Source organism: Pan troglodytes, chromosome 1, assembly GCF_028858775.2.
Source record: "Pan troglodytes isolate AG18354 chromosome 1, NHGRI_mPanTro3-v2.0_pri, whole genome shotgun sequence".
NCBI classification, from domain to species: Eukaryota; Metazoa; Chordata; class Mammalia; order Primates; family Hominidae; genus Pan; species Pan troglodytes.
This window is the reverse complement of record NC_072398.2, coordinates 176,099,404-176,126,101: the sequence shown is the minus strand read 5'-3', so window position 1 is coordinate 176,126,101 and position 26,698 is coordinate 176,099,404. Positions and strand designations below refer to the sequence as shown.

At 46.1% G+C, this 26,698-nt stretch overlaps 1 protein-coding gene across 1 annotated transcript in view; it reads right to left on the bottom strand.

Moving 5' to 3' along the window:
- Positions 1-26,698, bottom strand: part of DHCR24 (24-dehydrocholesterol reductase) — a 38,648-nt gene that overhangs the window by 8,467 nt on the left and 3,483 nt on the right. The window contains exons 2-6 of the mRNA XM_001153930.7: positions 26,515-26,670; positions 18,861-18,966; positions 18,012-18,130; positions 14,283-14,546; positions 7,188-7,331 (exon numbers count right to left, since the gene is read on the bottom strand). Coding sequence (XP_001153930.1) covers positions 7,188-7,331; positions 14,283-14,546; positions 18,012-18,130; positions 18,861-18,966; positions 26,515-26,670 — 789 coding nt within the window. The remainder of the gene's footprint in view (positions 1-7,187; positions 7,332-14,282; positions 14,547-18,011; positions 18,131-18,860; positions 18,967-26,514; positions 26,671-26,698) is intronic.

Below are 26,698 nucleotides of genomic sequence, written 5' to 3'. Positions count from 1 at the left end.
TTGGCTTCTGCATTTCTACTGTAGAGGATGCTGCGTGCAGATACCCGCTCCAGGGAGGCACCCATTCCCCCAGCTGCACAGGGTGCTGACTGCTGACACTCAGGGAGAACTGCCCTTGGCAGAAGGGAGCTGCCTCATCCAAGGTCAGTCTGCACAATGACTGGTTGATGGGGCAGCATTTGGTATAAAGTCCTAGCCCACTGGCCTAAAGGTGACACAACTCTGGAGGGCCATCTTACCCCAGGGCTGCCTGTGGGTCAGCTGAGGTCTTCCTTGTGACTGCACCACAGCTTGACTTCTCCCTCTTCCCAGTCCCGCTTCCCTACTACCGCACAATGACAGATCACGAGAGGTCTGAACGTTCACTTCCTGCATGCGAATGCAGGCTGAACACACCTATTCTTCCAGATTCTTCTTTTACCTGAAGGCAGTGTGGGCCAGTATTTACTTAACAGAACAAATATGTAAGACAAACCTCATTTTGAATCCTAGCTCTGTGTAGCAGTTTTATTTTTATTTTTATTTATTTATTTATTTATTTGAGATGGAGTTTCACTCTTATTGCCCAGGCTGGAGTGCAATGGCGTGATCTCAGCTCACCAAAACCTCCGCTTCCGGGTTCAAGTGATTCTCCTGCCACAGCCTCCTGAGTAGCTGAGATTACAGGCATGCACCACCACGTCTGGCTAATTTTGTATTTTTAGTAGAGATGGGGTTTCTCCATGTTGGTCAGGCTGGTCTCAGACTCCCGACCTCAGGTGATCCGCCCACCTCCGCCTCCCAAAGTGCTGGGATTGCAGGTGTAAGCCACTGCGCCCGGCCTTCTGTAGCGGTTTTAACATATGCCCCTAGATTCTTTGCTAGTCCTTTCTCATGAAGTGGAGCTCAGTGCCCCTCCCCTGAGTATGGGCTGGATTAGTGACTCTGATCTAATAAGGAGAATATGGTGGAAGTGAGAGGTGTGACCTACGACTGGGTCATAAAAGGCACTGCAGACTCTTCCTTGGTCTCTCTCTTGGATCACTTGCTCTGGGGGAAGCCAGCTGCTTTGTCATGAGGTCACTGGAGGAACCCATGTGGCAAGGAGCTAAGGTCTCTGGTCAATATCCATGTGAGCTGGAAGCAGATCTTCCAGCCCCAGTCAAGCCTCCACATGACTGCTGCCATAGCCCACAGCATGAGAGTCCCTGAGCCAGGACCACCCAGATCAGCCACTCCCAAATCCTTGACCTTCAGAAACTATGATATAATAAATGTTTGCTGCTTTAATCTCTAACTTTTGGTTTTGTTCATTATGCAGTAATAGATCACTAATACACTCATTCTCTGAGTTGTGTTATTTACTTTGTCTCCAACAGTTCCTTTTTTTTTTTCTTATTTTTGAGACAGAGTCTTGCTGTTGCCCAGGCTGGAGTACACTGGCGTGATCTTGGCTCACTGCAACCTCCACTTCCTGGGTTCTCCTGCCTCAGCCTCCCTTGTAGCTGGGATTACAGGCATGCCCCAACCCACCTGGTTCCTTTTTGTATTTTTAGTAGAGACAGGGTTTTGCCATGTTGACCAAGCTGGTAGTTACTTTGGATAACCTAATCCTCAGTATTCTCATCTATGGAATGGAAATAACACTAATATTTACTCTCAGAGGGTTGTTGGGAAGATGAAGATAATGCGTGGAAAGTGTTCAGCATTAACATCCACCCACATTGGGAGTGGCTAATGTTAACCACTGCTGTTATCTTTCTGATCCTCTTTCACTAGTTCCTCTCCTTTCTCTTAACAAAACCACACTCCACAACCTTAACACTGCTCTTGGCAGGGATCAAGAAGGACTCATAGTGGCTTCTGCTTTTGGCAAAATTGCCCACCACCTGCTGTGGGCCTTGACATTGCCCAAGATTAAGACTAATGGGTGTGGGGGAGACCCCATAGCCCCTCCAGGCCATGATGAGACCCTCACCCCTACACTCCTCCACCCCTACCACCGCCCAATCACATTCTGCTTAATATACCTGCCCAATGTCAGAACTGACCAATCACCCTCTCCTAGGAGCCCACCAGGTATAATTCCGTCATGCCTTACATTCTGTTGTCCTTAGTCACCATGGCCTGCCAGATGCCTTGTTACTGTGATCTTAGCCTACTACAGCAATGCAGCATCTCTTAATCTGACTTCACTTGCCACTGCCCCACCGCCTTTCCTCTCAAGCCCTGCTCTCATGGTCTGACCTTAATAAAACCCTCTCCATTCTCAGTCGCTTCTCTGAACATTCCTCTCCCCTCCTTGTTAACTAGAACCCTGAAGCCCTCTTTAAGTGGTATCATTTTCTCCCCTACAACCCTCCTGCCACTGGGATAGATGGAGGTGAGGTAGGGTCCCCCTGGCCCCTCATTACTGCTTCCAGATCTCTGTTCCTCCCCCATGCCCAGAAACCAACCTCAGAAACTTGGAAACGTGCCCAATACCTCCTCTGATAACCATGGCTCCCCTCACTAGAGTGTGGATCACTGAATTCCCCGAATCCCAACATCCTTGGTTCCTTTCACCAGATCCTGGAAAACCGTCACTTTCTTCAACATTAACTTTTGGTGAGGCCAGGCGCGGTGGCTCACGCCTGTAATCCCAGCACTTTGGGAGGCCGAGGCGGGCGGATCACGAGGTCAGGAGATTGAGACCATCCTGGCTAACATGGTGAAACCCCATCTCTACTAAAAATACAAAAAAAAAATTAGCCAGGTGCAGTGGCAGGCGCCTGTAGTCCCAGCTACTCGGGGGGCTGAGGCAGGAGAATGGCATGAACCCGGGAGGTGGCACTTGCAGTGAGCCGAGATCCAGCCACTGCACCCCAGCCTGGGCGACAGAGCGAGACTTCATCTCAAAAAAGAAAAAAAAAAAAAAAACTTTTGGTAATTTAAAACCCACAGAGAAGGTCCTGACCACGCCTGGCCTCTCTGCCCTTGGCCTTCTTTCTTTACATTCCAGTGATCTTATCTTCCACATGTCCTTGGCCACTGGCTCTCACAACATACCCTGGAGGAGGGGACAGAAATTACTACCCGTGGGGATCCAGTGTGGGAGCGGAAGTGAGCATGTGGCCTAGTGACTGTTTTTGTAAATTTGGTTTTACTGGGGCCAGTCATCCCTATTCATTTATGTACCATCCCTGGCTGTTTCCATGTGGCAGATCTGAGGAGCTGTGATAGATTCTGTAGCTTGGAATGCCTAAAATATTTGTTGTTTGGCCTTTTAGGAAAGTTTGCTGACCCCTAGGCTCTGTCACCCTGCCCTACATTCACAGTCTCCATAGCTTCCATTGCAAGTGTTTGCTCTCAGCCATCACCGCCTCTCTTCCTAGCTTACGCCCTCTAGTCCCCTGACTTCAATGCTCCACTCCACCCAGGGCATCCTGGCCACCATATCAGTCCCTTGTCAGTCCCTGGGGGCCTCTCACATCCGGCCTCCCCTCCATAGCTGGCTTAGATTTCATCATAACACACCCTTGGGTCCTCACTCTTGCCTACACATCACACTCCCTGCAAAACCTCAGCCATGGTTAAATATAACTCTCTGCCTACTCTGTACCCCAGCAACACAGATTCCTGGGTGAAAACCCACAACCACAGGGCTGGTCTCACTGTATATTCATGAGTGTGAATCCCTGGTAGGCCCAGTGCTGCCTGGCAATGCCACAGTGTTTCCCCGGTTAATTCATTTCCCACTCTCCGAGGGACAGCTTCACATCTCTTCTCTCCTCAAACCATCAAAATCCTCTCCCCTTTCATCTCAGCTGAAATCCTTATTTCATTGAGAAAACAGAAGCAATCAGAAGAGAACTCCCACACCCTCCCACCACCCTATGGTCCTCCCATTAGTAGCAACTGTAGCCATTAGTACTGCTTCCCTCCTGACAACTGGATGAACTTTCCATGTGCCCATCAAAAGGCAGCCTCTCCACCTGAGCTCAGGAGCCACTCCACTCCCCTACTCAAGACTTCACCCTATCAATATACCCTCTCTTCTGCATTGTCATTTTCCCCTCCACTGGATCACCGTCATGACTGCCATCTCTCCCATCTTAAAGCAATCACACAGACAAAGTACCTTCACCTGGCCCCACACCCGCCTCCAGCCATCACCCTGTTTCTCTGCCTCTCTTGATAGTGAGCCTCAGGTTTGTTTTCACTGTGTCCACCGCCTTGTCTCCAGTTCTCTCTCAAACCCACTGGTCAAGGATTCACCCCTATTGCTTAAAGTCAATGATGACATTCCTATGGCCAAATCCAGAGGTCGAGTCTGTCTTCATCTCCTTCAGCAGCATGTGGCACAGTTGCTGGTCTTCCTCCTGAAACAGTCTTCCCTTAGCTTCTGGGATGCCACATCCTCCTGGTTTTGTTCCCCTGCCCTGGTTGACAGCACTTTCTCCTGCCCTTGGCTAGTTCCTCCTCCCCTAACCTGCAGGGTGTCCCAGGGTCTTCTCTATCCGCCCTCACTCATCTCCCTCCATGGCTTTAGAAAACATTTCTCTGTGGCTGAGAAATGTGTATATAGGGCTCCAACCTCCACTGAACTCCTGAAGTCCCGACACACGTCACTGGCTCCTGCTGTCATCCCACCTGGACATCTGAATGGCTTCTGATTACCCTTTCCAGTCCCCTCCCCCATGTTTCAAATGGCAGTCAACCAGGCCGGGTGCGGTGGCTCACGCCTGTGATACCAGCACTTTGGGAGGCCGAGGCGGGCGGATCACGAGGTCAGGAGATCGAGACCATCCTGGCTAACATGGTGAAACCCTGTCTCTACTAAAAATACAAAAAATTAGCTAAGCGTAGTGGTGGGCGCCTGTAGTCCCAGCTACTTGGGAGGCTGAGGCAGGAGAATGGCATGAACCCGGGAAGCGGAGCATGCAGTGGGCGAGATCGCGCCACTGCATTCCAGCCTGGGTGACAGAGCAAGACTCTGCCTCAAAAAAAAAAAAAAAAAAAAAAAGGCAGCCAACCTTGGCCCTGAACCTTTGAATCACATCCATGGCCAATCTGTCTGGAAATCCTGCTGGTTGGTTCAGCCTGCACTGCATCTCCCAGATTTGACACTTCTCCTCTGCTGCTGCCCAGACAACAGTATCTTCTTTCCTCTACTCTTCCACTCTTGTCCACTCCCGTCCCCATCCACTCTATCCAGCTGTCACAGTTATTCTTTTAAAACAAAAATCAGGCCATGCCACTTTCCTGTTCAAAGCCCTCATTGGCTTCCTATTATACTTAGAATAAAATATAAAGTCCTTCCTAACCTACAAGGAGCCATATGATCTAGCCTCTGGCGCCTGTCTGACCTCATTCCTCACCATAGCTCAGCGTGGGCATGCTGGCTCCGAAGGCTTCTTGCTGTTTTTCAAACACATGCAGCCTTGCTGGGACACCTGGATAGCTATAAGCAAAAGAATGGAGCCTGGACTCCTACCCCACTCAACAACCTAAATATTAGAGCTGCAACTATAAAGGTCTTTGAAGAAAACAAAGGGGCTTGGACTTGACAATAAATTCTTATATATGGCACTAAAAGCACAAACAAAAGGGAAAATAGATAAATTGGAATTCATCTAAATTAAAAACTTCTGTGCATCAAAGGACGTTACCAAGACAATGAAAAGAAACCTACAGAATTGGAGAAAATGTTTGCAGATCATATATCTGATGAGGGTCTAGTATCCAGAATATACAAAGAACTCTTACATCTCAACAACAAAGACAAATGACCAAATTTTAAAAGGTGGCAAAGGATTCAAATAGACTTTTCACCAAAGAAGATATACAAAACGGTTAACATGCATATAAAAAGATGCTCAACATCATTAATTTCAAGGAAAATGCAAGTCAATACCATAAACCCACCAGAATGGCTATAATAATAATACTAATAATTTAAAAACCAGAAAATAACAAGTGTTGGTGAGAATGTTGAAAAAATAGAGCGCTCATACATTGCTGGTGGGAATGAAAAATGGCACAGCCTCAGTGGAACAGAGTTTGGTTGTTGCTCAGAAAGTTAGACACAGAATTAGCATATGACCCAGCAATTCCACTCCTAGTTCTATATCCCAAAGAACTGAAAACAAGTATTCAAACAAATACATGCACATGAAGGTTTGTAGCAGCACTGTTCACAGTAGCCAAAAGGTTGAAACAACCCACATGTCCATCAACAGATGAGTGACAAAACAAAATGTGGTCTCTTATATAATGAACTACTATCCCGCCATAAAAAGAAATGATATATTGATACATGAAAACATTATGCTATGTAAAAGAAGCCAGTCACAAAAGGCACATACTGAATGATTCCATATATGTGAAATATCCAGAATAAGTAAATCTGCAGAGACAGAAGATGAATTGGTGGTTGCCACAGGCTGGGGAAAGGGGAGAGAATAGGGAGTGGCTGCTTAATGGGTATAGGGTTTCCTTTTCAGAGATGAAAATGTTTGGAACTACACAGAGGTAGTGGTTGCACAACACTGTGAAGATACTAAACTACCCTGAACTGTCCATTTTATAATGGTTAATTTCCTGTTAGCCCAGCTCAAGCCCTGGGCTCTGGCTGTCCCTCTGCCTGTGAACAGAGTTCCAGAGTCCTCCCCAGAGTTGTTCCTGGCCTGCCTTCCCTATGTTCAGGTCCCTGCTCACAAAGTCATCTCCTGAGGGGTTCTTCCTGACCTTCCCCCACTTAAAGTGTCACTGCTCCTCATCCACCCACCCATCTACACATGCAACAGCAAATTCTCACTCACCTTTCACAGCCAGGCTTGGCTGTTACCTCGAGCCCTAGGCAGAACTAGCCACTTCCTACTAATGTTCCTGCGGCCCTTTACAGTGCAGGGATCTGTCTGCTCACCGTGGCTAGAGGCTAACCCTTCCTCAAGGGCGGAACAGGTCTGTGTTCCCCAAAGTACTGGCCCAGGGGCTTACTCCCCAGCACCAAGCAGATGCTTGCTAAGAGCCTGCTGCTTGAACTGAAGGTAGTCGGTTCCTTCAGAAGGAAACGACTGTGTTGCTGCTTAAGAAGGCATTGCAGTTCCTTAGGACAAAGCCACTCTTTACCCTGAAGGGGAGAGAGTATGGCTACAGTGTTAACTGTCCGGGCTCCCTGCCCAGCTGGCCTGGAGGAGCCAGGGCTACAGAAACCCAAGCCTCACCTGGAGCTCCCAGAAGATGCTGCGCGTGTGGCGGTGGTAGTAGTGTCTCAAGGGAATGTACTCCAGGCCCTCTCGGTTTGTCTTCAGATAGTTCTCCACATGCTTAAAGAACCACGGCTTGTAGTAATTGCCAATGCTATTCAGCTGAAATGACAGAGGGCATTGTGATCAGCCTGCAGACAAGCGCCCAGCGCCATCGGGGTGTAACAGCGACACCCGGCTTCTGTTCAGCACTCCTGGCCTTTTCAAAGCTCTTTCATGTCTATTACTGCCTTTGAGACTCTTGAAAGCTGGTGAGGTTAGGCACAGTGGGTATCCTCTAGCAGAGAGAGCAGGAGCTCAAAGAGGTTAAGTGGTGTGTGCCCAGGGCCAAACAGTGAGTCCCCGACAGTCTAGAGAACTCAGCGACCCCAGCCTAGCCTGGTGCAAGTGTTTAACAGAGTTAAACATTTAACTGCCCTGATGCAGTGCCCCATGCAGGGGAATTCCCTCCCTCCCTCCCTTCCCACCTTCCCCGAGGCCAGGGAAGCACGAACTCTGGGAATGGGTCAGCCCCTCAGTGCAACCCAGGGCTCATGGCACCAACTGGTCATGGCACTTTCCCTGCTGTCCCTGGACCAAGCTCCACAGTCCTCCGGGTACAGCACTCCCCAGGCAGCCACCATCGTCTGGAGGATGCTCACATGAATAAGGCTCATACCTCCCTGGCCCTGGGGGCTCCCACACCCAAATCTTCTATTGAGCTGATGTCTCCTGCAGCCCTAAATGGTCATGACTCAATGTGCTGTGTGCCTTGGGATGGCTGAGCTTCTCTTGGCCTCAGCTTCCTCATCCATAAATGAATTCTGGCAGATGCTCTCGGGGAGAGGCAGGGGGGATCCTGGAAAAGCACAAGCTTTAGGGTGGGCAGCTGGGGACACACCCAGGCAGGTCATCTCTGAGCCTGTTTCTTCACATGTAACATGACAATAAAAATACATACTTTGTGGGAGTTATTTGTCTATTAGAAATTACATACATATGCCCACTGTTTTTAAAAAATAGGACCATCTTTTTTTTTTTTTTTTGAGACAGAGTCTCGCTCTGTCGCCCAGGCTGGAGTTCAGTGGCGCGATCTTGGCTCACTGCAAGCTCCACCTCCCTGGTTCACGCCATTCTCCTGCCTCAGCCTCCTGAAAAATGGGACCATCTTACACGTACTGTTTGCCAATTTGCTTTTTCCATTTACAACACACTTAGCAGAGCTTAGGCAGGTTACTTAGCATTTCTGGAAGACTAAAAGAGATGATGTAGAAAGTGCCAGGCACGGTGCCTGGTCCACAGGTGGCTGAAGTATCAGTCCCCACCCATTCCCTTGCTGACCTGCTCTACCCTAGAGCCAGGCAACCCTTTGCCCTGGATCTCTGGTCTCTAGCACTTGCAGCTTATCTGTGTGCCACCCGCTTGTGCAGGCCCACCCTGCTGGTAAGGCCACCCTGCTGGTGAGGCCACTCTGCAGGGAGGAAACTGGGGCTAAAGAGCCTCTTTGCCCAAATTAGTTTTGGTGTGGACGGTATGGGGCAGGGCAAAAAACACTCCGCTGGCCTCTGCCTGCTAATGTGAACAGGGGAACCCAGCAGGAAACAGAGCAACCTGATCTAACCCCAGGTGAGGTGTGTCACATACCTGGCAGTGGCAGCAGCTGCATAATGAAAGTGAGACTTAGGGCCACCTGGATACAGGCGCTCCTGGTGCTCACTGATGCATCAGGAGCCATGCAGAGAAGCCCAGGACATGGGAAAGAACCCAGATAGTCTGTCTCTTCCAGGCACACACCAGCTGAGGAGGCCAGGTGGCTGCATGAGCTCCAGTCCACCCCAGCCCTTGACTGCAAGCCACTTCCTATCTCTGGGCCTCCTCTGTGAAATGGGGGTAGGCTGCTTCTCACAGGATTGCAGCAAGCTTTACATGGGGCAGTGCCTGCAGAGGGCCCATCACAGGGCCTGGCACACAGGGACAAATTCCTGAATGCTTAGAAACAGAAATGTTTGGAAGCAATGCTTCTAAAATGAAATGCCCAGATGTCTAATGGCATCCACCACTCTGCCCCAGCCCTGTTCCCTCGGGTATCAGGGTCTTGCTCACTGGGGCACTTGGCAAATATCCCTCTGCTGCTGATTCTGGGAGGGCCTTTGGGTAAGGCTCTCTGTGCCTCACAGTCTTCTCCTTGGGAAATAAAGGAATCAGATCAGGTCTCCAAATATTTCAAAAGCTGGGCAAACCCCTCTGCCAAATCATAATCTTAGGGGGCATCTAATACATCAAATGGATGACAGCAGAGCCACTTTGGGTACAGTGGGGGTGGTGACTCCCCTTGGTCCCATCCCTCCTCAGCTTTCCTACCCCTGAGAGCCTCAAGGGAACACCTCAGAGCAGCTGGAAAGCTCTGGTCTAGATGTCCTTGCTAGGTGACTTGGTGCTAGGTGACACACACTGTCTGGGCTTTGGCCTCAGGCAGATCCAGGGGCCCAGGAGGGCCAGAGCACTTCAGCTCAATGTCCCATATTGCCACCGCTGTTCCAGGACCTCCAGCACTTACCGCAGTGTCCCACAGGGAGCAATGTTTGCATAGTGCTAAAGTCTGCAGGCTGATATGTCAGGGAACCGACACTGAACCAGGAGTCAGAAGCTGGAATTTAAATCTGTTCTGTGCTAGCTGTGTGTCTTCAGAGAAGTCTCTTTCCCTTTCTGGGCCTCATTTCCTTATTTGTAGAGAGGATTGTACCGGATGATTTTATAGCCCTTCACAACTTTAAAATGTTTTAAGTATGTATATAGGTATAGATTAAGAGTCTTAAGGAATGCCTATCCTTTGATCTGCGATTTTATGTTAAGATATTACTCCAATTGGCCGGGTGCAGTGGCTCACGCCTGTAATCCCAACACTTCGGGAGGCCGAGGTGGGTGGATCACGAGGTCAGGAGATCGAGACAATCCTGGCTAACACAGTGAAACCCCATCTCTACTAAAAATACAAAAAATTAGCCGGGTGTGGTGGTGGGCGCCTGTAGTCCCAGCTACTTGGGAGGCTGAGGCAGGAGAATGGCGTGAACCTGGGAGGTGGAGCTTGCAGTGAGCCGAGATCCCGCCACTGCACTCCAGCCTGGGCGACAGAGCGAGACTCTGTCTCAAAAAAAAAAAACAAAAAACAAAAAAAACAAAAGATATTACTCAAATTACAGACAAAAGATGTTCATTGCTCCATTAATTAAAATAATAAAAAAATTGGAAGCAACTTAAATTTCCAACTATGGGCAGCAATAGGGCATTCATTTCCTCAATGCAAGGTGCAATGCAAGGTTGGCCATTCTAATTGGGATTCTTCAGTTCTAATAAGAATGGACATTAACAGTGATGGTTATGAAGGCAATGTAATAGTTCTAATAAAAGATGGATATTAACAATGATGGTTATGAAGGCAATGTAACAACAGGGGGAAATGCTTATCACAATAAACAAGAAAAAGGCTGGGTGCAGTGGGTCAAGCCTGTAATCCCAGCATTTTGGGAGGCCGAGGCAGGCGACCACCTGAGCTCAGAAGTTCAAGACCAACCTGGGCAACATGGCGAAACCCCGTCTCTACTAAAAATACCAAAATTAGCCAGGTGCAGTGGCATGCGCCTGTATTCCCAGCTACTCGGGAGGCTGAGACAGGAGAATTGCTTGAGTCTGGGAGGTGGAGGTTGCAGTGAGCCAAGATTGCACCATTGCACTCCAGTCTGGGTGACAGAGTGAGACCTTGTCTCAAAACAAAAAACAATAAACAAGAAAAGACAAATGTGAACAAGTGATCACAGCTGAAGACAAACAAACTGCAAAATGCTGCAAAGAGAGGCTCACCCTCACAAGTGATCCAAGAACTGCAAAATAAAACGAGATACTATTTTTAACCCTATCAGATTGGCAAAAATGAAAGAGTGATCCTATTTAGTGTTGGCAAGAATGTAGGGAAAAAGGTGTTCTCACAGACCATTACTACAAGTAGGCATAAACACAGCTCTTCTCGAGGGCTGTTTGGTCATATCTATTAATATTTAATGTGCTCAAACCTTTGTGTAACAAAGTCCATTTTTCTGACTCAATCCTACACAAATATTTGTACAGAAGGACAGGATAAATGTGAGCCTTAAATCTTCAATGCAATCTTATTATTTTTTTTTTTTAACTGGGTATCATATTTATTTATTTATTTATTTATTTTTTTTTCTTTTTTCTTTTTTATTGATCATTCTTGGGTGTTTCTCGCAGAGGGGGATTTGGCAGGGTCACAGGACAATAGTGGAGGGAAGGTCAGCAGATAAACAAGTGAACAAAGTTCTCTGGTTTTCCTAGGCAGAGGACCCTGCGGCCTTCCGCAGTGTTTGTGTCCCTGGGTACTTGAGATTAAGGAGTGGTGATGACTCTTAACGAACATGCTGCCTTCAAGCATCTGTTTAACAAAGCACATCTTGCACCGCCCTTAATCCATTCAACCCTGAGTGGATACAGCACATGTTTCAGAGAGCACAGGGTTGGGGGTAAGGTCACAGATCAACAGGATCCCAAGGCAGAAGAATTTTTCTTAGTGCAGAACAAAATGAAAAGTCTCCCATGTCTACTTCTTTCTACACAGACACAGCAACCATCCGATTTCTCAATCTTTTCCCCACCTTTCCCCCCTTTCTATTCCACAAAACCGCCATTGTCTTCATGGCCCGTTCTCAATGAGCTGTTGAGTACACCTCCCAGATGGGGTGGTGGCCGGGCAGAGGAGCTCCTCACTTCCCAGTAGGGGCGGCCGGGCAGAGGCGCCCCTCACCTCCCGGACGGGGCGGCTGGCCGGGCGGGGGGCTGACCCCCCCCCACCTCCCTCCCGGACGGGGCGGCTGGCCGGGCGGGGGGCTGACCCCCCACCTCCCTCCCGGACAGGGCGGCTGGCCGGGCAGAGGGGCTCCTCACTTCCCAGTAGGGGCGGCCGGGCAGAGGCGCCCCTCACTTCCCCGACGGGGCGGCTGGCCCGGCGGGGGGCTGACCCCCCACCTCCCTCCCGGACAGGGCGGCTGGCCGGGCAGAGGGGCTCCTCACTTCCCAGTAGGGGCGGCCGGGCAGAGGTGCCCCTCACTTCCCCGACGGGGCGGCTGGCCCGGCGGGGGGCTGACCCCCCCACCTCCCTCCCGGAGGGGGCGGCTGGCCGGGCAGAGGGAATGCAATCTTATTTGTAAGAGCAAAACAGTTTATGCAACATAAATGTCAGTAAGGGCTAAATTAGGCCAATTATTTACATGCAAAAATGGGATATTACAGAATGAAATGAAGACATGCACACATACATATACACACACACACATACAGAGAAATAGGTCTCGGCTGGGTGTGGTGGCTCACACCTGTAATCCCAGTACTTTGGGAGGCTGAGGTGGGAAGACTGCTTGAGGCCAGGAGTTCAAGACTAGCCTTGGCAACATAGCAAGACCCCATCCCTACAAAAAAATTTTAAAAATTAAAAAATTAACCAGGCCGGGCACAGTGGCTCGCACCTGTAATCCCAGCACTTGGCTTGGGAGGCCAAGGCAGGCAGATCACCTGAGGTCAGGAGTTCGAGACCAGCCTGGCCAACACGGTGAACTCCATTTCTACTAAAAATACAAAAATTAGGCAGGCATGGTGGCGTATGCCTGTAATCCCAGCTACTTAGGAGGCTGAGGCATGAGAATCGTGTGAACCTGGGAGACAGAGGTTGCAGTGAGCTGAGATCACGCACTGCACTCCAGCCTGAGTGACAGAGTGAGACTCCATCTCAAAAAAAAAAAAAAAAAAAAAAATTTTAACTGGACATGGTGGCACATGCCTGTAGTCCCAGCTACTTAGGAGGCTAAGGCAGGAGGATTGCTTGAGCCCTGGAGTTCAAGGCTACAGTGAGCTGTGATCGTACCACTGTACTCCAGTCTGGGCTACAGAGACCCTGTCTCAAAAAAAAAAAAAAAAAACAATAAGAAAATAAATAAATAAAAATAAATAGGTCTCGAAGAATGCACACAAAACTGTTATACATAAGTGGTTACACCCTGGTGTAAAGAGATGCACTTTAACTTTTTCTTTATATATTTCAGCATTGTTACATTACTTTTATAATTTAAAAACTTTCAAAAAAATCCATACAGAGAAAGAGGAAATAAATACAGTTGTCTCTCAGTATCCATGGGGGATTTGTTCCAGGATCCCCCAAAATCCATGAATGCTCAAGTCCCTTACATAAAATGATTTAGTATTTGCATATAACCCTATGCACATCCTCCTGTACACTTTAAATCATCTCTAGATTTCTTACAATACTTAATACAATGTAAATGCTATGTAACAGTTAAGGAATAATGACAAGAAAAAAAGTCTGTCCATGTTCATTTCAGATGAAACCATCCATTTTTTGGCCCCTGAACGCTTTCAATCTGCAGTTGGTTGAATCCACTGTTGTGGAACCCACAGATACAAGGGGCCAACTGTATACCAAACACATTAGCAACACTGGCTTTGGGTCATATTTACAGGTGGAGTCTTTTCTTTCCTTTTTACTTGTTTGTACCTTCCAAGTCTCTTACAATAAGCACAAATCCTTTCTAAATGGAGAAAAAACTGCTAATAAAAATTGCATGGTATATGTGGAAGGAATGTCAATCTAGATTCCAAGGCATCAAATCGATTACTCGAATCTTGTGGAAGTTTACATTATCTCTTTTAAGTGTTGGGATTACAGGTGTGAGCCACTGTGCCCAGCCTACATTACCTCTTGAAGACTCAGTTTCCTCATCTATAAAATGGGTTTGCTATAAGGACCAAAGATTACATTCACTAAGAGACAAGCACATCCCAGGCAGGTGGTAGGGGCAGAGTAGATGAAAGCTTCCATCACTGTCTAATACATTTCTGACGATAGATCCTGTTGCCTGTACCCCGGGTGGGTTGACCCAGGCAGCAGCCTTGAAGACGTGGCTGCCAGGGTCAGGATAGGGGAACCGGCTCAGTCCCAGCACAATCATTCCTCCCCAGTCTTGGTCAGCAGCAGCTGACACCCTGGCTTACCTTGCTGGGCTCTGCCTCATCTGTCATGACCCCTGTCATAATGACGGCCTCATCCAGGGAGTAGAGCAGCCCTTCCACGAAGTGGTTCTCCTGCCGCTGGGACTCGTGGGTGAACTTGGCACAGATAGCCTCCAGGCCCCGCACTGGCTCGAAACGCAGCTTGACGTACTTCTTGGCAGGGATGATGCGGATCTCAGCGGCCACCAGGAAACCCAGCGTCCCACAGGACCAGGGTACGGCATAGAACAGGTCTGAATTTTCGGACTGTGAGACAGAATTGATGTGTTGTGAGCTGAAACCTTGGGCCCCACATTGTGGCATGCAGTCAGTGGGGGAGCAAAGCCTGGGAGAGTCCCTATTCTCTCACTCTCTTGTATAAACCCAAACAATGAGCTTTACAAACTGTGCTTGCTGGGCTTTAGTTTCCTCCCTGCAGCTTCGACATGACATGGAACCTAATACTGCCCTCTGTCTCAGGGACCCTCACTGACAGAGCATCCTCCTTCTCCCATCTAGGCACAGCCCCTGACCCAGAGGCTATTCAGGAAAAAGCTGGGACTGGCACTGCTGCCCAACGACCCACAATGGCAGGGGCATTGCACAAGGGCAGGAGTCCAAGGCCAGGCCTTGACACCCTTAGTGGGTGTCAGGCAGTGTAGCTGGGGAACATTAAAATGCCTCCCTTCTGAACCATTACTAAAATTTACAAGGCCTTTCCCAGTCCATCGGCTTGTGGGATCCACCCCCGACAGAGCCCAGGGAGAGCGCTAGCACCCCCTTATGACAAGTAAAGAAACTGAGTCTCTGAGAGCTGCCATGACTCACCAAAGTCTTCCCAGAAAAGTCAGCTGCAGCAATGCCAGGGCTCAGGCAAGACCACCTAACTCCCCGGCCAGCGTTTTTCCTACAACACCTCATCTGCTTCCATAAATCAATGTCCAACCTCATCATTTTATTGTTTTGACATTTGTCTTGGACACAGACAACTGACTTTTCCTTGGCCATTCTGATTGGGATTCTTCAGTTCTAGTAAAGCTCTTTTGAAGAAGTCCAGCCATGTCTTGCCTTTACTAAGAGGACAGCCCTGTGCAGTCTCCACAAAACCTGAATGCTCTTGGTGGTGGGCACAGTGAATGCAGCAGGGCAGGAGAGCTGGAGCAAGGAGGCTCTGCAGCAGGCTGGCAGAAACCTCAGGAACAGCAGCACTAGGCTCACCAATTCCCCCTTGGGCCCACAGCTAATCACATTCTCCTGGCCATGGCAGTGAAGATGACACACTTGCTGCATGCTGAGCTCTATGCAAGGAGCTTCCCATACAGGACCTACTTATTCCTCTCAACCACATATTTGTCAGTGAGGAACCTGGGCCTCAGAGAAGGGAAAGAATTCACAAATGTCAGTCTCCTTTCTCCGCCGATAATAAATAGGTCAAAAGACAGGGCCCCGCAAGCGTTCAGGAAAGCAGGATGAATTGATGTGAATCTTGCTAGGGCTATCTCTCATCCAAGACCAGTGCTGCCAAGCTGGGAGTCTTTCCCTGGGCCCTCTTCTGTGAAGTGAAGGAGTCGGGTGGCTCCCTGAAATACCCACTTCAACAGGACCAACTGTCCCTCCCATCCCAAGGGTCCCTCACACCTGCCAGGACAGATCCAAGGTTATTTAAAGTGTCACTCCTATCCCACCCCTTAGGTAAAACGCTTTAAATGTTTGAATCCCAGTTTGGGTGGTAGAAGTGTTTCTTATTTTTCTAAAACATCCTCTCTAATCACTTTTACTTACATGATCACGTGCTACATGAAGACGTTTCAGTCAACAATGGGCCACAGATAAAATGGTGGTCTCATAAGATTATAATGGAGCTGAAAAAGTCCTGTTGCCTAGTGGTATCACTGCTATCACAGCTGTCCTAATGTCATACTCATGTGTTTATGGTAACACTGATGTAAGCAAACCTACTGTACTGCCAGTTGTATAAAAGTATAGCACATATAATTATGTACACTACATAATACTTGATAATGATAAATGACTCTGTCATTGGTTTATGTATTCACTACACTACACTTTTAATTGTTATTTTAGAGTGTACTCTTTCTGCTTATTAAAAAAAAGTTAACTGTAAACAGCATCAGGCAGGTCCTTCAGGAGGTATTCCAGAAGGCATTGTTGTTAGAGATGACAGCTCCATGTGTGTTATTGCCCCTGAAGACTTTCCAGTGGGACAAGATGCGGAAGTGGAAGCGTTATTGATGATCTTGACTCTGTGTAGGCCTAAACTAACATGTGTTTATGTCTTGACCTTTTTTCTTTGAGACAGGGTCTCGCTCTGTCACCCAGGCTAGAGTGCAGTGGCGTAATCACGGCTCACTGCAATCTCTGCCTCCCAGGCTCAAGTGATCCTCCTGCTTCAGGCTCCACAGTAGCTGGAAATACAGGAACACACCACCATGCCCAGCTAATTTTTGTATTGTTTGTAGACCATGTTGTAGGCCATGTTGCCCAGGCTGGTCTCAAACTGCTAAGCTCAAGCAGTCCACCTGCCTTGGCCTCCCAAAGTGCTGGTATTACAGGAGTGAGCCACTGCACCCAGCCTTGTGTCTAAGTTTTTAACAAAAAAACTTTAACAAGTTAAAAAAAAAAGTTTAAATAGAAACAAGCTTATAGAATAAGGATATAAAGAAGGAAACTATTTCTGTACACCTGTACAATGTGTTTGCATTTTAAGCTAAGTGTTATTACAAGAGTCAAAAGTTTTTAAAAAGTTTATAAAGTAAAAATGTTATAGTAAGCTAACAGTATTTATTATTGAAGAAAGAAAATTTCAAAAAATAAATTTAGTGTAGCCTAAGTGTACAGTGTTTATAAAGTCTACAGTGGTGTACAGTGTCCCAGGACTTCACATTCACTCACCACTCACTCACTGACTCACCCAGAGCAACTTCCAGTCCTGCAAGCTCCATGCATGGTAAGTACGCTACACAGGTGTACCATTCATCTTTTATACTGTATTTTTACTGTACCTTTTCCAAGTATAGGTATGTTTAGATAAATACCATTGTGTTACAGCTGCCTACAGTATTGAGTACAGTACCATGCTGTATAGGTCTGTAGTCAAGGAGTAGTAGGCTATCCAAATAGCCTACGTGTGAAGTAGGCTATCTCATCTAGGTTTATGTAATTACACTCTTATGATGTTTGCACAATGACAAAATTGCCTACAACTTGTTTCTTATAACATATCCCTACTGTTCTGTGACACACGACTGTACCTCACAGTGTTAAGACACACAGCTTTGATGCCAAGGCCTGACTTCCTCTCCAGAGAGGCAGGATGGCATAATGAACGGCTAAGGGACCTGGGAGCCTGATTACTGGGGTGTGAGTCCCAGCTGTGTGACCTATGGCAAATAATCTCTCTGAGCTTTAGTTTCCTATCTATAAAATAGGGATAATAATCTTTCTATTATTTAATAATAATCTATAAAATAGGGATAATAAACCTCCCTCATTAGGTTGTTGAAAGATAACATGCATGCCTTAATATATACAATGGATTTACAACATTGCCTAAGCTCATATAAGGGGCTACACAAATTTTTGTTTACGGATATAGACCCAGACTGAACAGGTATTGGGAATGAAGCACACCTAGAGGAGCCACCTCCCTGACCTCAGGATCCTTAATGCCCAGAGCAGGCTGGCATGGACATCTCCCATTGCTGAACTCACCGGAGTGCATCGCACAAAGCTGCCATCAGCCAGGACCAGCTCGTAGGCAGTGCAGATGTGTTGGAACAGGCCGTACTTGTGGGATGATGACTCGATGCCCGTGCCCATGATCAAGCCCCCTGCAGAGACATCACACACAGTGTCAGCAGGGAGAGCTGTGGGTACAGGGTTGGGGGTGGGTTGGAGCTGGGGGGCCTCCTAGCATGAGGGAGGTATGGCAGGCTAGCAGAAATGGGGCTGTTGACTTAGGGGAGATTTCCCACCTGTCAATCTAGAGAGCAGGAGAGGGAAGGAGGGGCTCAGATGGGAGCATGAGGGCGTCCTTAGAGGAAGGGAGTGGCGAGCAGACCTTGTCAAGTGTACTCACACCTCACCTCTGGCCAGACTCAACCTAGAAATCAGTGTGCATTCATCTTGAGAGGGACTTTAATGAAAAGGGGGGTTGAAGGGGTGACAGGAAGCCCTGTCCCATGGGAATAGTTAAAAGAACTGAAGGTGTTTTCCCTAAAGAAGAAGAGGCTTTGGGGGCTATGAATCCTATGGGAGGAGAAGAGAGACTATACTTATTCTGTGTGTTCCATGGGGTGGAATTGGAGCAATGGGAACAAGTCACAGGGAAGCACATTCAAACCAGAAATTAAAAGTGCCTTCTGATAACTTGAGCTGCTCAGAAATGGAACAGCAGGCAGTGAACACCCTGTCATTGGAGCAGGCAAGTAAGAGACTGAATGACTTCTGTCACAGATGGAATAGCGGCAATTCCAGGACTAGATGGAGGGTGGCCAAGGCCCATCAGCTCCGGTCCTAGGACCGTGTGTCTCTTCTTGCCCGTTAATATAGGGTCCTCACCCACTGTGAGGTCATCAAGCTCAGGCAACACGGGGAGAGTCCAGCCAATGGAGGTCAGCAGGGCAGTCACCTGGCCCATGGTCACCAAGGGCTCCACACGGACAATCTGTTGACACAAGAGACCCTGGGTCAAAAGGAGGCTGCCAGGCCCAAGGGGAGCTCCTGCACACAGAAGGTGTCATCTCAAACCTTCCCAAACACTCACTGCAGGAATTCCTATATAGCCTTTACAGGCTCTTTCTAGAACATTGCCTTTAATTACAGGGAATGTGATTTCTGGCTCTCGGTTAGCTAGTGTTCAACCTCGCCCTTCAAGTATCTTTATACTAAATATTTGACTTACCCTTTTCTAAATTACAGGAGAAATACTCATTCACTTAGAAGATACAGCAAAAGTGAAGAAGAAAACAAAAATCACCCATCCTGGCTGGGCGTGGTGACTCATGTCTGTAATCCCAGCACTTTGGGAGGCCAAGGCGGGTGAATCATCTGAGTTCAGGAGTTTGAGACCAGCCTGGCCTACTTGGTGAAACCCTGTTTCTACTAAAAATACAAAAATTAGCCAAGCATGGTGGCGGGCACCTGTAGTCCCAGCTGCTTGGGAGGCTGAGGCAGGAGAATCACTTGAACCCGGGAGGCGGAGGTTGCAGTGAGCCGAGATCGTGCCACTGCACTCCAGCCTAGGCAACAGAGTGAGACTCCGTCTCAAAAAAAAAAAAAAAAAAAAAATTCACCCTTCCTAGTTCTTCAGAATTACTAATGTTAATAACAGAGTGTATTTACTTTGGTTTTTTTTTTTTCCCACACATACTATATTGGTACTGTGAACCCCAAATATCAGAGACAGGTCTCAGTTAATCCAGAAAGTTTATTTTGCCAAGGTTGAGGATGTGCACCCCGACACAGCCTCAGTACGTCCTGACAACATGTGCCCAAGGAGGCTGGTGCACAGCTTGATCTTACACATTTTAGGGAGACAGAACACTCAATCAATATATGTAAGAAGTATAGTGGTTCTGTCCAGGAAGGCGGGGACAACTTGAAGCAGGGAGAGGGCTTGCAGTCACAGGTAGATAAGAGACAAATGGCTGCATTCTTTTCAGTTTCTGATAAGCCTTTCCAAAGGAGCTAATCAGAATATGCATCTATCTCAGTGAGCAGAGGGATGACTTTGAATAGACTGCGGAAGCAGGTTTGTCCTGAGCAGTTCCCAGCTTGACTTTTCCCTTAGTTTAGTAATTTGGGGGCCCCAAGATTTTCCTTTCACACTATTTTGTATGTTTTAACACAACACACACAAACCAAAAGCATACCTCATTTTCTGTTTTGCCTTTTAAAAATTTAACACTATACTATGACCATCATCTCTTATCATTACACATTCTTGGAACACATGATTTTTAATGTATACATCCCTTGGACTTCAACTTCTAGCCAAAGTGGAATAACAGGAATCACATTTACCCTGCTGCCTGAAAAAAAAACCTGACAAAATATATGAAATAAGAGTTTTCAATGCAGTGGTCATAAACAATGAAAGTTAGTGATCCCTCAGAGACAGGAAACAAGGTGAGCTCTGATGCAGGAGGATTGCTTGAGGCCAGGGGTTCGAGACCAGCCAGGACAACATAGCAAGACCTAAAAATAAAAAAATAAAAAATTATTTTTAAAAAAGGTGAGCTCTAGGGATGGCCCATTTAACTGCCTGGAGTTAGGCAGTGCAGGGAGGGAAACCCAGGTGGAGTCCAGTGGACTTTCTACGAGTTAAAAAGATGGAGGTGAGGCTGGGCATGGTGGCTCATGCCTGTAATCTCAGCACTTTGGGAGACCGAGGTGGGTGGATCACCTGAGGTCAGGAGTTCAAGACCAGCCCGAAAACATGGCAAAAACCTGCCTCTGCTAAAAATACAAAAAATTAGCTGGGTGTGGTGGCAGGCGCCTGTAATCCCAGTTACTCAGGAGGCTGAGGCAAGAGAATCACTTGAACCCATGGAGGTTGCAGTGAGCCAAGACTGTACCACTGCACTCCAGCCTGGATGACAGGACGAGACTCTGTCTCAAAAAAAAAAAAAAAAAAAAAGAGGTGAGAGTTCCAGAAGACCAAGGTGAATACAGTGTGCAGGATAGAGTACTGGAGAGGAGAGAGTTGCACAGAGAAAAAACTGAAGAAATGCAAAAGGCGTCCTTGGGAATTCAACTGAGTACTACTCAGTAAATACGCATGAGGCTATTACCTGAGGCTGAAGCCAGGGAAAAAACTGCCAGAAAAGACAACAGGTAATAGGCTAGGCATGGTGGCTCATGCCTATAATCCCAGCTCTTTGGGAGGCCAAGGCAGGTGGACCACCTGAGGTCAGGAGTTTGAGACCAGCCTGGCCAACATGGTGAAACCCCGCCTCTACTAAAAAAAAAAATACAAAAAATTAGTTGGGCGTGGTGGTGGGTGCCTGTAATCCCAGTTACTCAGGAAGCTGAGGCAGGAGAATCGCTTGAATCCGGGAGGCGGAGGTTGCAGTGAGCCGAGATTGCGCCACTGCACTCCAGCCTGGCCAACAAGAGTGAAACTCTGTCTCAAAAAAAAAAAAAAAAAAAAAAAAAGATAACAGGTAATAGTACCAGGGACTCACACAGGGCAGGAGATAGTGTCTGTTCCCACAAGCCAGACTGGAAAACCTGATGATTCACAGGGCACTGTGTAGAGTACTCAAAATGATCTTGCCTCATAATTAACTCGAGATTAAATACTTCCCTGGCCCCATCTAAAAAATTGAGACCCAGTGGGATCAAACTATTTCCAAGTAACTTAGCTGCCTCCTAGAGCAAAACTCAAAATTTATAGGAACATAAAAATACCCAGCTCCCCAAAAGGTAAAATGTCAGAGTATCACAATGTCAGAATCCAATAGAATTTTACCAGGCATACAGAGGCAGAAAAATTCAACCCATAATGAGAAAAATCAATCAATCAAACAGACCCAGAACTGACATAGATATTAGAATTAGTGAACTGGGACATCAAAACATTTATAATAACTATATTCTCTATATTCAAAAATTTAACTAGAGACATTAAGAATATATTAAAAAGATCCGGCCAGGCGCAGTGCCTCACACCTGTAATCCCAGTGCTTTGGGAGGCCAAGGCAGGCGGATCACCTGAGATCAGGAGTTGAAACCAGCCTAGCCAACATGGCGAAACTCCGTCTCTACTAAAAATACAAAAAAATTAGCCAGGCGCGGTGGTGCGCATCTGTAATCCCAGCTACTTGGGAGGCTGTGACAGGAGAATCGCTGGAACCCAGGAGGTGGAGGTTGCAGTGAGCCGAAATCACGCCACTGCACCCAGTCCAGCCTGGAGGACAGAGCAAGACTCCGTCTCAAAAAAAAAAAAAAATCCAAATCAAACTTCTGGAAATGAAAACCACAATGTCTGAAATGAAAGATACAATGGATGGCACTAACAGCAAATTAGAAATTTCAGAAGAAAAGATTAGTTAACTTAAATACACAGCAACAGAAACCATCCAAAATGAAAGAGAGGAAAAAAAATTTTTTTTAAAAGAACAGTGCCTCAATGACCTGAGCTGTAGAACAACTTGAATGGCCTAATATATAGGCCTAGCTGTCTCTAAACTAGATGAGAAAAAGGAGGGGACAGAAAAATAGATGAAGAAATAATGGCCCCCAAATTTCCTGATTTGATGAAAAATTACGCCAAATTCCAAACAAGAATTATGAATAAAACTATACCAAAGCACATCATAATAAAATTGCTCAAAACTAGTGATAAAAAAATCAACATACTTCTAAATAATCCATGGGTCAAAGCAGACATCAAAAGGAAAATCAAAGTATTTTGAACTGAAATAAAAAGAAAACATATAGAAATTTGTGAGCTGCCTCTAAAACAGTGCTTAGGGGAAAATTTATAGCACTAAACATTTATATTAGAAAAAAAAGGTCTAAGTCAATGACTTAAACTTTAACCTTAAAAAATTAGAAAAAGAGTAAAATTAAACCCAATGTAAGAAAAGAAATGAAATAATAAAGACCAAAGCAGAAATCAATGAAATTGAAAACAACACACACACACAAAGGGAAAAATCAGTGATATCAAAGCTAGCTTTTGAGAAGATCAATAAAATTCAATAGCCTTAAGCCAGACTGTTCAGGAAAAAAAGAGCAGAAACAAAATACCAGTATCAAGAATGAAAGACTTGACATAGCTACAGATATCTACAGGAAGTATTGTGAACAACTTTATGTCAATAAATTATACAACTTAGTGAAATGGACAAATACCTTTGAGACACAAACTACCAAAGCTAACCCAAGAAGAAATAAATAAACTGAAGAGCCCAGTACCTATTAAAGAAATTGAATTTGTGCTTAAAAACTTTCTTACAAAGAAAACTCCAGGCCCAGAGAGCTTCACTTTAAGGTTTCTATAAAAATTCTACAATAAAATATAGGAGAAAGCCTTTCTGACATTGGATAGGCAAAGATTTCCTAAATAAAATATCAAAACGCAAAGTAGGCCAAGCGCGGTGGCTCACACCTGTAATCCCAGCACTTTGGGAGGCCAAGGTAGGTGGATCATTTGAGGCCAGGAGTTCGAAACCAGCCTGACCAATGTGGTGAAACCCCCTCTCTATTAAAAATACAAAAATTAACCAGGTGTAGTGGTGTGCACCTGTAATTCCAGCTACTTGGGAGGCTGAGGCACAAGAATTGCTTGAAACTGGGAGATGGAGGTTGCCGAGAGCTGAGATAGCACCACTGCACTCCAGCCGGGGCCACAGAGCAAGACTCTGTCTCAAAAAACAAAAATATAAACAAACAAACAAAACCCCCACAATGCATAAAAGAAGAAATTAACAAATTGGGAAAAATTAAAACTTCTGATTTGGCCAGGCGTGGTGGCTCACGCCTGTAATCCTAGCACTTTGGGAGGCCAAGGCAGGCAGATCACCTGAGGTCAAGAGTTTGAGACCAGCCTGGCCAACATGGTGAAACCCCGTCTCTACTAAAAATACAAAAAATTAGCTGGGTGTGGTGGCACATGCCTGTACTCCCAGCTACCCAGGAGGCTGAGGCAGGAGAATCACTGGAACCTGGGAGGCGGAGGCTGCAGTGAACCAAGATCATGCCACTGCACTCTAGCCAGGGCGACAGAGTGAAACTCTGTCTCAAAAAGAAAAACTAAATAAAGCTTCTGGTTTTCAAAAGAGAAGCCACAGACTGTGAGAAAATATTTGCAAATCATGAATCTAATAAAGGGTGTTGTTTCAGGGTCTAATATCCAGCATCAATAAGGAACTTAAACAAACTTAAGAACAAAACAACCCCCATTAAAAAGTGAACATAAAAAGGACATGAACAGACACTTTTCAAAAGACAAGCATGTGGCCAAGAAGCATATGAAAAAAAGCTCAACATTACTGATAATTAAAGAAATGCAAATCAAAACCACAATGAAATACCATCTGACACAGTCAGAATGGCTATTATTAAAAAGTCAAAAAATAACAGATGGTGGTGAAGTTGCAGAGAAAAAGGAACATTTATACACTGTTGGTGGGAGTGTAAATTAGTTCAACCATGTGGGAGACAGTGTGGTGATTCCTTAAAGACCAAAAAACAGAAGCAGCATTTGACCCAGCAATCTCATTACTGGGTATATATACCCAAAGGAATATAAACCATTGTATCATAAAGACACATGCATGTGTATGTTTACTGCAGCACAACTCACAATAGCAAAGACATGGAATCAACTTAAATGCCCATCAGTGGTAGACTGGATAAAGAAAATGTGGTACGTATACACCATGGAATACTATGCAGCCATGTTCCTTTGCAAGAACATGGATGCAGCTGGAAGCCATTATCCTTAGCAAACTAATGCAGGAACAGGAAACCAAATACCGCATGTTCTCACTTATAAGTGGGAGCAAAATGATGAGAACACATGGACACATACAGGGGAACAACAGACACTGGGTCCTATCAGAGGGTGGAAGGAGGGAGAAGGGAGAGGATCAGGAAAAATAACTAATAGGTACTAGGCTTAATACCTGGGTGATGAAATAATATGTACAACAAACCCCATGACACACGTTTACCTATATAACAAACCTGTACAGGTACCACTTAATTTAAAAGTTAAAAAAAAAAAAAAAGATGTTTCCAGAATATATGAGAAAACCACCTGAATTTTTTTAAATTGGCAAAAGATTTGATCAGGCCTCACCAAAGAAGATATACAAATAGCAAACATGCACATGAAAAGGTCATTAGTCACTAGGGAAATGTGAATTAAAATTACAATGAAAAACTACTACACATCTATTAGAATGGCTAAAATTAAGACTAACCATATCAAGTTTATTACAATGTGGAACAAGAACAACACTCACGCTGCTGGTGGAAATGTAAAATGCTACAATCACTTTGAAAAAAAATTTGGCACTTCCTTAAAAAGTTAAATGTACACCCACCTTATGATCTAGCCATTCCATTCCTAGATATTTGCCCAAGAGAAAGGAAGGCATATGCCCATACAAAGACTGTTCACAAATGTTCCATTTTATTTGTAATTGCCCCAAACTGGAGCCAGCCAAAATGTCCATCAGTAGGTGAATGGATAAACCAGCTGTGATACATCCACACAATATGTGTGGGAATATGACTCAGCAGTGAAAGAGAATGAACTATTGACACACCTTTCAACATGGATGAATCTCCACATAAAGATGTTGAGTGAAAGAGGCTAGACAAACAAAAAGTACTGTATGATTCCATTTATATAAACTCTAGAATCAAACTAATTTATAGTGGCAGAAAGGTCACTGTTTGCCTAAGGCTGTAGGGGGCGGGTAGGGGAAGAGGCAGGGCTAGGGGCTAGAGGAAGGGATTACCAAGGAGCATGAGGAGATTTTGGGGTGTGATGGGTATGTTTGTTGTCTTGATTGTGGTAAGAGTTTTACCACACTTTAAATACGTCAATAAAGCTATTAAAAGAAATGGCACAGAGAGATTAAGTAACTTGGCCAAGGTCTCACAATAATAACAAAATGCCATCAAGTAGACATAGCATATTTAATGACTCCCCTATTATTGGATATTGTGTTGTTGTCAATTTGAAATAAAGCTGTGATATAATCACTCTGTGTTGGGTATCTTTATACTGAAGCCTATTTCCTTTTTCCTTAAGCCAGGTTTCGAGAAGTAAAATTACTAGACGGGCCAAAAAGTATGTACATTTCGAAGGCTATTAAACAAGAGGGTTTCCAGGAAGCTTATAACAAGACCCATGCCTCTCAGTCACTTCTGTAGCCCATTTTTTACCAGCACACTTCCTTATCAGGAAGGGGTAAGTAGATTCCTTTTTGCCTCTCATTTTTGCTCATGAATTCCCCATTCCTGACTTCCTGTGGAAACGCAAAGGGTTCCCCTGAGCTATTATGACCCATCTCTCCCCTGGTGGCTGTGAGGCTTGAGGACAGCAATGGCAGGGAGTATCTTCTATGACTGTGGGCATTGGTCCTGTCCACTCTGCAATGCCCTTGGCTAAAATCATCTCCCTATGAGTCACTTGCACCAGGGGCAGTGCCCCACCTGCTCCCAGAGCCCGGAAAAGTGCTACTCTCACCTGTTTCTTGGTGTCCACTTCCAGAATGTCCATCAGGTTGATCATGATGTTTTTGTGTGTCTTCTTGTACTTCCCGACACGTAGTGAGACAGTGAGCCAGCCAGGGCGCCCCGTGCACATGAAGGTCTTGCTGCCCTGCTCCTTCCATTCCCGCACCTGCAACCACAGGACAGAGGGTGAGCTG